This window comes from Chaetodon auriga, chromosome 3 (assembly GCF_051107435.1).
Source record: "Chaetodon auriga isolate fChaAug3 chromosome 3, fChaAug3.hap1, whole genome shotgun sequence".
Taxonomy (NCBI): Eukaryota; Metazoa; Chordata; class Actinopteri; order Chaetodontiformes; family Chaetodontidae; genus Chaetodon; species Chaetodon auriga.
In genome coordinates this window covers 18,208,835-18,221,915 of record NC_135076.1, presented here as the reverse complement: position 1 = coordinate 18,221,915, position 13,081 = coordinate 18,208,835, and the positions used below count along the sequence as shown (strand labels likewise).

At 44.7% G+C, this 13,081-nt stretch overlaps 1 protein-coding gene across 3 annotated transcripts in view; it reads left to right on the top strand.

Moving 5' to 3' along the window:
- Positions 1-11,122, top strand: part of arhgef18b (rho/rac guanine nucleotide exchange factor (GEF) 18b) — a 39,945-nt gene extending 28,823 nt beyond the window's left edge. For all 3 annotated transcript variants that reach the window (XM_076726319.1, XM_076726318.1, XM_076726320.1), the window contains 3 exons: positions 5,479-5,830; positions 6,299-6,442; positions 6,953-11,122. In XM_076726319.1, the coding sequence (XP_076582434.1) occupies positions 5,479-5,830; positions 6,299-6,442; positions 6,953-7,281 (825 nt within the window). In that variant the 3' untranslated portion in view covers positions 7,282-11,122. The remainder of the gene's footprint in view (positions 1-5,478; positions 5,831-6,298; positions 6,443-6,952) is intronic.
- The last annotated feature ends 1,959 nt before the right edge of the window (positions 11,123-13,081 follow it).

The window sequence follows — 13,081 nt, the reverse complement described above, 5'->3', positions numbered from 1 at the left end:
GAAATGAGACAACCAAACAGACTTTGTTTATGGCAACAAACAAGAATGAGTATTTCTAGATTTTATTATATTGTCATAAATATATAGCAAAACTACCCAGAAATATTGTGATTAAATCGCCCATCTCAATCATCATCGGACCCCAGAACACACAGTGTTCATCTTCAGAGTGAACAGTACCCTCAGATGGGTTGTCAAATCATTTTTAGAATATTCCTTATGATTTTTCTGTTTGTTGGTAACTAATCTTGCAGTTTTTGAAATAAATTTGTGATTAAATTGTTGAATACATTTTAAAACAAGCACTGTTTGGGTTTTTCTCAGGGAGACGAGCTTGAACCTTAATGTCAGCTCCACTACCTGAGTCACACATGTGATTCTACCTCGAGGAGGATGTAAAACACACGTAATGATGGGCTGTTTGCTCTGACTAACGCTCCGTGTGTAAGAAAAACTAGAGCCAGATGAGTCAGTGTCTTTTTCTTCCTGCTTAAGAAAGTTTGTCAGTATGTGCACAAACCGGATTGCTGTTTTCCAAAAGGTTGGACTGATCACCTGATGAGCTGTCTGCCAGCGCTGCACGGACACACATGCGTCCACAGAGATGCGTCTCTCTGATTGAGGCCGTGTCCAGTGATGTCATCAGTCCCCCTCTGCTGTCTGACATTCCTATCTGGTTGACGCCTGACAGTTATCTGTAATTGGCCAGTGTCTCTTCATCCTTCATACCAAGCTGAGTAACTGACGGATGACATTTTACAATTCCATTCAAGTCCTGACTTGCCCCCCCCCCCCCCCCCCCCCATAGAAAAAGCTACAGAGCTTTTTTTTAATTCTTATTTATCTACTGCAGCTTTTCTCATAACATCCTCAGACATCTGGCTTTTTATCTACCATCCAAAGATCCCATGGTAGCCAGTCCTTTCCATGACATGCCTCAGTCTTCATCTAACTGGAGTCTTACCTCAAGTCGTACACAAGCACAACCAGCTGACATGACTTATCATCTCATTACTGGCTGCAGAAGGCAGGCCTTTGACTGGGACTCCTGGAAAACAACTTCTGTTCTTGTGAAGCAAAGGAGCCTCTGGCTGAATTGCCCTAATGTGTTGTGATGAGTAATGCGGGGGCCCTGGTAATTACAGAGGCCTTCACTGAAACAGTGATGGTGAATTACTGCACAGTTAGTTTGTTGGTTACTTTGTTGGACTGCAAGATAAGACCTGAAGGAAAAGCTGATGTAGACCCTATCAGCTCTCAGCACCCCATTAAATCGTGGCCACAATATTTGTTTTAGACTGCCTAATTAATGTGTTTGTGTGTTTTGTACACATGCAGATGTATGGGTTGCAGTTCCATACAGTTGGCCGGGCAATGGGACTTTCTTGGCTGTGGTTATGGGAGATTTGGAAGTGGTTTGTTCCCCGTCTGCGTCAAACACATCAAACAGTCTTTTCATCAGCTCTGACCTCAGGATCTGTTCCAGGCTCCAAGCCAGCCTGATATCAACAGACATTTAATCACCACCACCCAACATTAAGACTCATCAGCAAACCCGTAGAGCTATGATTAGACCTCATTAAAAAAAAAAAGACATGCCTCCTTGTGTGTTTGTGTGTGTGTTTCGGAACATATGTGAGCGTTTGAGCTTGAACGGTGCTAGTTACGGCATGTCCTGACTTTACAGGAGCTTCTCTTTCATGTGTTATCTGATCACAGTTGGTCCCTGGATGAGGAACGCACTGGGCCCAGCGTTTTTTATTGGCTCTGCCCCTGGCCAGAGCCTCGGGTGTGATTGCTCAATAGTCCCGTGAATGTCAAGTCATAAAACATGTTCATAATCAAGGTTAGAGCCGGAGCTTTGGGGGATTTGATTGACAGTGAACAGTCAAGAAGAGAAATGACTTGCACAAAACAGCAAGAGTCAGTGGAAAACGTAAAGGGCAGAAACTCGCCTTATGGCTGCAGGGTCAAAGGTTCAATCCCCGCCCTGCTCGGGTAGTCTTAAGGTGGAAATGCAATCAATGAATAGACATTACTCTTCCTTCAATAACTTCTTTGAGATGCCTTCAGGCAGAGCACTCAGTTAACAGCTGCCCCTGCTCCAGAGCAGAAAACTGTAAAACTGAAAGCTACCTGGTGTGAGTAACTACATGACAGGGAACACTTCTTAAACATAGGACGATTGGCAAAACTCAAGGGGAACATTAAAAGGTCTGTGTTAGAACAGTGACCTGCATCTGTGTCGTCTGCTCTGAGTTATCTCTTCCCCTCTTCGGCCTCAGTCCTCCAGGCTGATTTACGATGCTGTTGTCTGAGTGTGTTCCTGCGGTCTGAAAAAAGCTCAAGGAGTAACTCTTTACCCATTAACACCCTCGCCACACACACACACACACACTCGGTTTTCATCATTTTTGGGCACATTTCGTAGACTTCCATTCATTTCTTGGAGACTTACCCTAACCTAACCATAATCATAAGCACCACTTGCCTAACTCTAACCTTACCCCAAGTCTTCACCCTAGAATTTAATGGTTTATGTCAGATTTACAGATTTATGTCCCCACAACATGAGTAATACATGGGCACGCACACACACACACCTAGATGCCTGTGACTCGCGTCCTCTACAGTCAGCCAGTAGCAGTTGCTCTGCGGAGCTGAGACAGAACGCCAGGCTCGAGGGCAGATATTTTCTTTCTACGCCATCTGCTACTGTAGCTATTCCACCTGTTTGCCGCACACTGTGTCCAGTGCTGCTCTGTCTCCTCTTTCAGCTAAAATATTGTCAAATTGCTCATAGTTGGAGTTCATTGTTTGCTCTGTGAGAGAAACAAGTAGTTACATGTAGGCTAAGTTGCCCTTGTCTGTGCATCTTATTTGTTTCCAGCCTGAGATTTGGACAATATGATACAAAGCTGCAATTACTTTCATTATTGATTGATATGAAGTGACCAGAATTTCCAGCATTGATGTCATCAGATGTGCTGTTGTATGTGACCCATAATGTCAGACAAGGAAACAGAAGCTGATACATGCAGCTAATGCTGAAATCAGAGAATGTTTGAAGGTTTTGGTTGATAAATGACTTAAGAGATTATTCAAATACTTGCTGAATAATTTTCTGTGAACCAAGTGATCGTTTCAGCTCTAAGGTGATACTGAGCCCCAGGAGACTTGACACTGAGCCATGGTATAAATAGCTGAGACATTCCTCATCACCAACCTTAATAAAAAACTGTATTTACTCTGCGTGATTACTTAGAGACAGTTTGATTTTTGGATTAGACAGGATTAGACAGGTTTAGAAACTCAAAGCATTATTTCTCACATGTTTATTGTTCCACACATCATCTAGAGCAGGCACGAATGAACAACCAGCATCTACTGGTGTCCATTGTATACATGGCAGTGTGCAGCGTTAGTGGAGATATGTATGACATGGGAGTATCCAGGCAGTTTTCAGGATGAGAGGAACCTGGCTGTATAATTAGCTAGTCCAAGCCTGTCATTAACAGAAGCCTCTGGATGGCAGCCAGTGCTAATTGTTTATGTGCTGTCAGCCAGGCCTCTGTACCTTCCGCACGCTTTACTGCCCTGGAAACCTGCTCTTTATGCCGCTTAAGGCCAATCACCTTGTTGTGGGAACAATGGAACATCTGTGTGCCAAAATGAGTGAGCGCTGGAAGAGGAGAAAGGATGGAGGGAGAGGAAAAAGGGGGATGTGGAGACTCTCCCCACTGCAGGGCCCCTTTCTGCCTCAGGTCCCGCCGTCATGCTCTGCTGTTACAACTGGAGGAAGCTACGGTCTCCACACACACACACACACACAGTCATAGTCAGATGAGTTTGCCCTTCATGCCTTGTAAAACACAGTCATCATGTGTTCCTCATCTCCACGGGAAGTATTCTGCATCATCATCAATCATGCAGCATGTTGACTGCATACCGAACAGAAGAGTTACACACTGATGCCTGACTTTAAGTTAAAGACGCTGCAGTTAAAACTGACATTAGACTGATATCTGTCTGTGATCCTGTATGATAGTGTATTGGCCTATCGGACGTAGGTCAGTTGCACCATGTTGCCTTGCTTACATAGGTTGTTTAACCAATCAATACTAATTGATTAAATGTTGTTTTACCAGTCAGTGCCATCATGTCCCATTAGTAACCACTACTTGTTTATTGGAAACCTTTTACTTTAGTTACTTGTAATGTGACAGCCACATCTATTTCCTCCTTATAGTGAATTAATGAACGTGTGTTAGTATTCATCCTCATGCCTTTTGTTTGTGGGTGCTTTTATTGTCACAAGGCTGCATATCCAAAGAAACAAGCATCTTTTTGAAGTGTTGTGAAACCTCTCCATATAAAATGATCTAATCACTCCAAGGAAAAGTAGTTAATACTCTTAAGTTAACTTTATGTTTAAACAATGATTCTGAACTACAGCTTTATGACTGGCTCTATTTTACATTTTGACTGTTTCATTTAATGCGTGATGAAAATCATCAACACGTCGGCTCACAGTGTTGCAGAAGGGCTGAAGCTTGGCCTGTGTGTCTTACTACAGCGCAGCGAAAAGCTTTGTGAAATGCTTTTTATAGTCCATGTAATGCAACACATGTGGGATTACTAACGCACACAAACACTACACCGCTCCATTGTTGCAGAAATCCTCCTGGTTGGTCTCACTGAATGCCGATTGGATGATAATGTTGACTCGATCTGTAGATCATTTTTCCTTCAGTCTAGTAATTAAGTGGACAATGCAGTCAGTGTCTTTTATCCACTGATGTCATGAGAGCCATTTTCTTCTTCCTCTGCTTGTCTAACAGCCCTGCCTGTTTTGTTAGACACGCCTTTATGTGCACAGGGACTATTAAGGGTTTTATGTTTCTCATTTTGTGTGTGTGTGTGTGTGTGTGTGTGTGTGCGCGCATTGTCCTTGAGCCTCTTGGAACACATCAAAAGCTTGTTACCAAACTTGCCAAACTGTGTGCTCAGCAGAAAGAGTTGCATGTGTTTCTGATTCCCTCTTCAGCCCATAAATACCCTGCTCCTGCACAGATTGTGTGTCTGTAGCGGCACGGAGGCACACAGATGATTTATAGTTTGTATCTGTGCGTGCGTGTGTGTTTTCTGTACTCTTAAGAAGCTGTTTTAAGTCGTTGGGTTCTTTTTTTCTCTTCAAAAAGACGCTAAAAAGACTCAAACATAACTCACAGTGTAGGCTGCTTACACACACACACACACACACACACACACACACAGCATGCAAACATGACAAGTTCCACAGCCCAGATTCCAAACTGAATCCGACCACAAATATGGATAATTACAGTGCAGAGTTGGGAAGTCGTCCTTTGTGAACTTGAATACTGATTTTCATGTCTTGTATGTTGATGCTTGCAACAATTGAAGAAGACTTCAGTCGCCTCCCAGCAAATAACGTGCGGCCTTCTCCTCGTGCAGGTGGCACCTCTGTCCGGCAGTCTGAACGGGGAGCTCCTCATGTCCTCTGGCCTCGCCACCTCCACCAGTGCCTCCGACCTGCCCCTGCCCCAGAAGCCCCTGGTGCGCGGCAGCCTGTCCGTCGCACCGGCCGACTATGCAGAGCGCCCTGAAGTGATGTTGCGGCGAGAGACGAGCTCCTCCACCCTGCCGCTGAAGACGGAGGTGCCCCTTCACCTCTTCAGCACCACCAACCAGCTGCACAAAACGGTGGGGGTGCAGCAGCAGATTCCCACCAAGTTGGCCGCCTTCAGCAGCGGCAAAGGGAAAGGAGGCAAGATCGGCAAAGCCTCGCATCGCACTGACAGCACCGGTGAGGGTTTAGTTTACAATCAGAGGATTCTCACATTTGAGAAGCTGGAGCCATTAAATGTTTGGCGTTCGTCGACTCCTCATTGCTGCATCGGTGACTCTTTCGTAGAGTCTCTGCCTGTTGCATTGAGGTTTTCTCCTCTCTCTTGCTCTCGCAGGTGATGTGAAGCAGCGCAGTATTTGCTGTTGTAAAATGGATTGTTCTTACTCACAGCCATCTGTGCCTGACATGAGTTTGACCTGATCAGCTGATTTAAGTAGCTCATTAGGATCACATTAGCTGTCTAAATTGGGTCACCCCCGCCCCCCCCAATATATGAAACAGTGGCCTGAAAGAGGCGAGGCTGCTCCAGTTTACCAGTGAAATCTAATTCCACAATTAAATCACCTTCTGTCTCTGTTTGTCTCTTGTTTTCTTTGCTTCCTCTCCCTCCCCTGGTCTCCTCCTCCCTCCTCCTCCCCCCCTCAGCCTCAGTGGATATGAAGCAGATGCTGCCGCTGAAGCTGTCCGCCCGAGATGACAACGCCCTCAAGGCCAAGCGCTCCATCAGCCCCCACCAGCAGCTCCCGCTGTCAGCCCCTCCTCAGCCTCACCCCCTGCATCACCACACCGGTACCCTTTTCTATATGCACACACAAACGGTTGAAGAGCGCACACACACACACACACACACTTCCTCCTCTGCACCGTGAGGACAAACACAATCTCTTCTCATCTTTCTTTGCCTGCTGCATTATTAAACTTGGTTCTCACAGACACACACGTGAGAGACACACATTCTCCACCTGCCCACCGGACCCCACCCGATCACGCGCCTCTCTAAGGCTTACCTTCATGCCCAGCCGCACCCTGTGTAAACACCTATCAGTTTCACATGCTTCACTGTGATTAATGGCAGGTTGCAGTGCTGACACAGACATCTTAACACTTTAATCCCGTGCCCTCACAATTACTGCCTGCCAAAAGAAAACACTGGCAGGATTTCATATGATGGATTGCAGTTAGGCTGAATAAGCCCAGCTGTATTAAACACATACTAATGACTAATCTGCCGGCAGTTTTTGTGCTATTTTTGGAGTAATCCCTTCTTCTCTAATGTCTTTTCTTTTGTGCCTCTAACAGATCAACCCAGTCCTCCAGACAATGCTGGACCAGACAACCAGTCCACCTCCTCAATCAGCACCTCCCACCCTCCAAGTGTTCAGAAACCCCCCATGCCCCCTCCACAGTCCCATCCTCAGCCCTCCATGCAGCCTCCCGCCATCCCTCCCCACTCGCAGAGCGCAGGCTCCCTCCAGCTCCAGGCCCATCTGCAGCCGCAGGGCCTCAGTCCGAACGCCCAGGCCCACGTCCAGGTCAATGTTCACGGCCTGAGCCACGGCCACAGCATGCTGCCCCCCTACAAGATCAACACAGAGGACCTGAACAAGGAGGACGTCATCTTCTTCTAAGCTCAAGTTTAGATCGACTGCTGAAGATTCATGTGACGGTTGCTGGTCCCAGATCAGCAGTGTGTCCCATTCCAAGGAGCCTCGTACGCGCGATAATGTGATGTTGATGGTATGTTCAGTGTGAGCAGGCGCGGTGTTATTGAGGTTTGAAAAATGTAGTTTAAGTGTCTGTACAAAGGTGCAGCAGTCCGTAGCAGAGAGCGAAGCCTTTGTCAGCACTACAGCAGAAAGAAAAATGTTATTCAAGAAAGATGCCAGTTCTATTTTAACACTGCTACCCCAGCTTTGATTTTAAGCTGCCGCCGTTTCTTTTTATTTAATTTTTTGTTTCATTTCTTAACTCAAGTGTACGACACATATAAAGAGGAAACCTCTGGCAAAACGAAGGCTCCTTGTAATGTAAATGAAAAGGTTTAAACTGAGGTATACCAATCCAAAGACATTAGCCGTGAGAGCTGAAGGGGATTTGACTGAAAGCAACAATGTGAATGAACAAATTGGTGATTTTCAGGAGACTCTGATCAGGCTGGTTAAAAGGGAAAGGTGCAGTGACTTAACCGCCTGCTTCTACTGGACCTGGACCCACAAGAAAAGATTCAAGGAACTCGGAAATGATCCAGCTCTTAATACATGAACACTCTCTGCTTGGTGTTTCATTTGCACAGTGTAAATACTCCATTCCAGACTAACGAGTGAACTTTTATGGACTAAATGTGTTTTCTTTGGTTGTACAGTTGTCAAAATTGTGAAGGTTCTTCTTGAAGGCTGAACTCGTGGAGTACATTTCTAGGTCTGCCACTGGTTGTGAAAACTGACTTTGGTCAGCAGGTTAGAAACAAACATGTTTTTTTTTCCCCCCAGGCTGTTGTGTAATAATGCTTCATTTCAGTCAAGGGAGAGTTCAGCTTGTAGCAAATTCTACTGTTTTATCCAACTCATGCAAAGTGAGGCAAGCTCAGCAATGCCTTTATTGTGTCTGTACGGTTTTTCTTGCATTTCTCAGCAGGCGTTTACTGTGTGCTCCTCATCCTTGCATTAATAATACTTCTAAACACCATGTCACACAGGCATACAGTTGTATTTGTGAGCTCTAACAGCATGTAGGTTAGCTGATTGATAAAAGTTCACATCTGTCAACCAGAAATGTGCAACCAAGAAATATGTGAACTTCCACATGTATTTAAATTGAATCAGCCTTCAGCTTACAGACTTTAAAGGCAAACTTTTAGCCGAGCCGCTGTCGACCACATAGATATGCAGGAAACGAGCTGAACACTGGTCGGCATGGGCACGCTGTAGCCGTCAGAAAGGCCTCGCTGAGTTTGTCTCACTCTGTCCCTTTAAGAGACACATCTGTGACAAACATGTTACTACAGTGTGCTGTACACAGTGTGCTGAGTGAACCCTTCTCTGCTTCAGCAGGGAAGAGAAAATCAGAAGTAACAGGCTGACAAGAAAAGTAAGACTCACAGCATGAGAGCTGTAAGCAGGGTTGATATGCACTGAAAATATTTCAATCCACACTCAGAAAATAGAACTTTATGGTTTTGCACTTGTTGATCCAGCAGAATAAAAGTCTCTCTGTGCTTCTCCCAAACTTTAACAGTTAAGGTTGTACAGATGAATGTGCATCAAGGAGGGCAGTGCTAAAACCTTTCTGTCTCACAGAATGACTTGGCTTCAGTCCAACACTTCAGCCCAAATTTTCCTCTCAAGCCAGGTAATGAAAAGTCCCTTTGACTGACAGATCATGTCTTTGAGAAAGCTTGTGTCTCTGCACCTCATTTTGCTGACTTGACTGTACATTTTTCAGGATGGGTTCATTTTAGCTGGTATATCTTTGAGATATATATGAAGATGTCAGTTTCAATTGAGGCCTCATTGACGATGGGTCTTATTGATCGCTGATGACGTTTCATTAGCTGCGTCTTTAATTCTGCCTGACTGAAAAGCGGTACTGTGATGGGGACAGTGGTCCTGCAGCAAAACAGCAGTCAGCTCTTGTTTTTCTTCACAGAAGAAATATGGACACGTCTGTCACGTTTCCTTTCTCTGTATATACGCGAGAACCTTTTAAAGCATGAAGTCGTTGACACGTTAATGTGTTCAGTGTCTCCGGAGGGAAAAATGTCAGAAGAGCTTTTTGTCTTTCTCCAAATAAGCTTGTCTCTGAAGCTGTCGATCACTAGCTGGAGTTTGAGCAGGTTTTCTGAGTGTTCTTATGTATATTATGTATATTGTTGTACATACTGAATGTGACATGTTCTGCACCGGCTGCCCCATGCATTCTTGTATTAGGAACGGAGACATGAATCAAGATGCAAAAGTCGGCCAAAAGACTATTTGTGCATATGTGTATATACACTTAAAATACACACATGGGTGTGTATGTACGATACGGTACGCCTTGCTTGGGTAGTCTCGCGGCAGTTAAAGCACAATCATCCATCGCTGTTGTTTAAATGAGCTGAAAATGAAGGTGTGCATATTTAATCTCCCGCTGTGCGTTGACGTCGTAGCGTTGAAGTCGAGGTGCGCTGTCTGTCGTCCCTCTCCTGCGATTCCTGAGTGCTGTTTCACCAAGATTATGTAGCAGTCGTGAAAACTAAATCATCTGCTCGTTTGGGTTGGTTAAACCAAAGACACACTGGGCTGACGGGGTTCCTGCCTTATGAAGGAGAAGTGACACTGTGCTGGTTGTGTGGTCGTCCACAAAGTGTCATTACTTGTGAAAACATCCTCCAGGGAGTGTCCCCAAGAAGTGTGTTCACAGCACATTGTAGTCCAGCTCATATCCTGCTTCAGGTCTGAATCTCTTAGTTCAGACAGACAAATCAGATTTATGGACGTCATCTCTTAAACAATAAGAATGGATTATTAATGTGCACGTGAACACACTCTTAAGTAGGTGAAAACTTACATGTTTTTCCAGACTTTTTCAAACTCAAGGTTCACTTACAAGCCTTTTTCCCCCCAGAGCTTTCAACCATGCCACACAGTCTTCATCAGCATAGTTAAGACAACGCTTAACTTGATGAGTCCAAAAGTCCTGAAAGTGCGATTGGTGACATCATGGCAGCTACTGATCGTGCACGTCATGACGAACTCTCTCTGCTGATGAAGACTATGTAATGCGGTGGAAAGCGTCGGGGATGGTGGAGCTTGAGTTGGGATTGTTTTTGTCAAAGGACCAGAACGACCTTTGATGCTTCACTCTTTCCATTGTCCTGTTTTTCCGAGTGTCTCCTACAATTCTGAGGGAGAGATGGAGGTGGATGCTGCCTGTCGGTGCCACCGTTTGGATTAAACTCGAGTCTTAAATGTTCTTTTGCTGAAACGCTTAAACTTTTTGCTCTGTGTAAAACGTGGAAGCCAGTCAGTCACATCACTCTGTGTGTGTCTTTGTGTGTCTGTGTGTGTGTGTGTGTGTGTGTGTGTACGCTCGCCACCAAAAACGCAGCCGAAACATTTCTAACCAACGTGTTTTGTTTTGTTTTGTTTTTTTTTAAATAAACACACACACACACACACACACACACACACACACACACTCACACACTTTGGACCTGTCATGTGTAAAGAATCGTGTTTTATTTCCTCGGCCAATCTTACACTAGTCACTTTGGATAGTAGCATACTTGAAGGGGAAAATGAATGTTTATAATGCTTAATGTTATTGTCTGTGAACTTTTATTTACCAAGAGCTGTCTAATGACATTTGTAGCACACAGCAAAACTGATTTTTGTACCATTTTATTTTATTCACTGCGAGACATTAGAAGGACCTGTGGACACAAACTGCTGCCTTAGAGAGAGTTCAGTAATAAAAGTCTTAAAATGAGTTTTATCTCTCTGTTTAATTTCTCTCCAGACAGCCGAGAAACACTAATTGTTTGGTTTGCTGCGGAGTTGGATCGTTGCTGTTTAGGCAAAAGTCAAGCGTGCAATGAATGTTTCCTGTTGGAGTAAATTTGTATTTACGAGGATTTGTTCTCTTTTTTTTGCCCCCTCAACAACTACCACATGCATGTATAACGTATAATTCTGCCTCATTATTTAGATTTCTATTCACTGCTTGTCAAAATAATCCTGACCACCCAATTAGCCAGCACCGTCGCCATTCTTCAGTGTCTAGGAGGTGCAGTACCGGTGTTATTGACCCTGTGTTTAGACGACCTAATAACAGTCTATTCCCAGACAAAGCTCTATTTTCAGGTGCTGTGGTTGCCGCTGTTCAATCCCTCTGCAGACCTTGCTGAGAGCCGGGCTGTTGGTTCCTGCGTTATTGTCATTCTGGCTGGGAAGACGCTACAGTAGTGGCCAGTTTTTATTGTCTGCTGTCATTAGTGGCTTTCCTCTGTCTCCTCTCGACAATTATTTTTCCAGGCTGCTTCCCCCGTGGAGGGAGGCTGCATTTTACTCCCTCTTTGTCTCTGTCTCGTTCCTTCCACTGCTCTGCCCATTTCACGTCTCCCTGTCTCTTCCCCTCTCATCCAGTGTCTCCCATGCTCTTCAACTCAACCGCCTCACAGTTCGGAGGCGTTTTATGCAGCACAGTTTGCAGGAAGTCAGCAGTCTTGGCTGTTGTTATTCTGTGTCGGAGGCGCTTCTCACCGCAAAGTTAAACAAATAGATGCTCCGCTGAGACAGACAAACCTCCCTGGAGGCTCATAAAGCAAAGACACAAATCTTAGTTTGATAGACTCTGTGTCAGCGGTTGGTTTTTATGTGAACCTTCAAAATGAAGCAGTTGCCTTTTGGCTGTGAGCGGGTCAGGTGAAAATGAGGTTTTCTTTCCTTTGTCTCATTTGAGTCATTGTAAGAGGTCTGGTTGTGATAGTTTTACCTCTGTAAGAGAAGACACAAGACTAAGAATCCACAGCTAGCTTGTTGCTCTGTGACGCTTTGGAACTGCAGTGCTCTTAGCTTAATGCTAAACATGCTCACAATGGCAACGTTAAGCAGGCATAATGAGATATAATAGTGTTTTCTATCTTCACCATCTCAGTTTAGTGTGTTTGCATGCAAACATTTGCAGATTAGCGCTCAAAGTGCAGTAGAGGCTGATTGGGATGTAATTAGCTTTTGCCATGAACCAAAGAATTGGACAAATTGAAAGTTTAAGCTGCTGAAAAGTCAGAGGATCACAGTGTTATTACAGTTCATCCTCAGAGGGATGTGAATGTGTGAACCACATTTCATGACAATCCATCCAACAGTTGACATTTTACTCAAAACCGCAGACCTTCACTTGAAGAAAAACCAGAGGATCACAGAAGTAAGTGGGATTTCATCTTCTCAACAATTTAATGTCAATCCATCAGTTGTTGTTGAGATATTTCAGGGTGGACTGTAATGGTGGACTGACTGACTGACGATGCCATAGACCGAAACTGGACAAATATCTGGAACAGATGAATAGGTAGGTTTTTTCTGCTTTGCCATCAGTCATTTGCAACCCCTCTCATTTATCTTTCAACCCCTTGTGGGGGTCCTGACCCCCAGCCTGGGAATCACTGTAACCTACATCTGCAATGCTTTTAAATCAGATTACATCCTCCTTCAAGTTCTTGCTGTTTTTGCAAGTGATGTTATGAAGGAATGTGCTTCACGCTGCTTATCTGAGTGTTGTTTCATCGCCCCTGGCTGACACAAAGATCCTCTTGTTGAAAAGACACAAAGCTGACTCTATCTGTCCTCTTTGCTAACACCCAAGGTGATTACAGGAAGATAGCCGGCAGGAAAACATGCCTCTCAGCCAAGGCTGCTTCAAACTCTGCTTACATAACCTCCTTGGCAG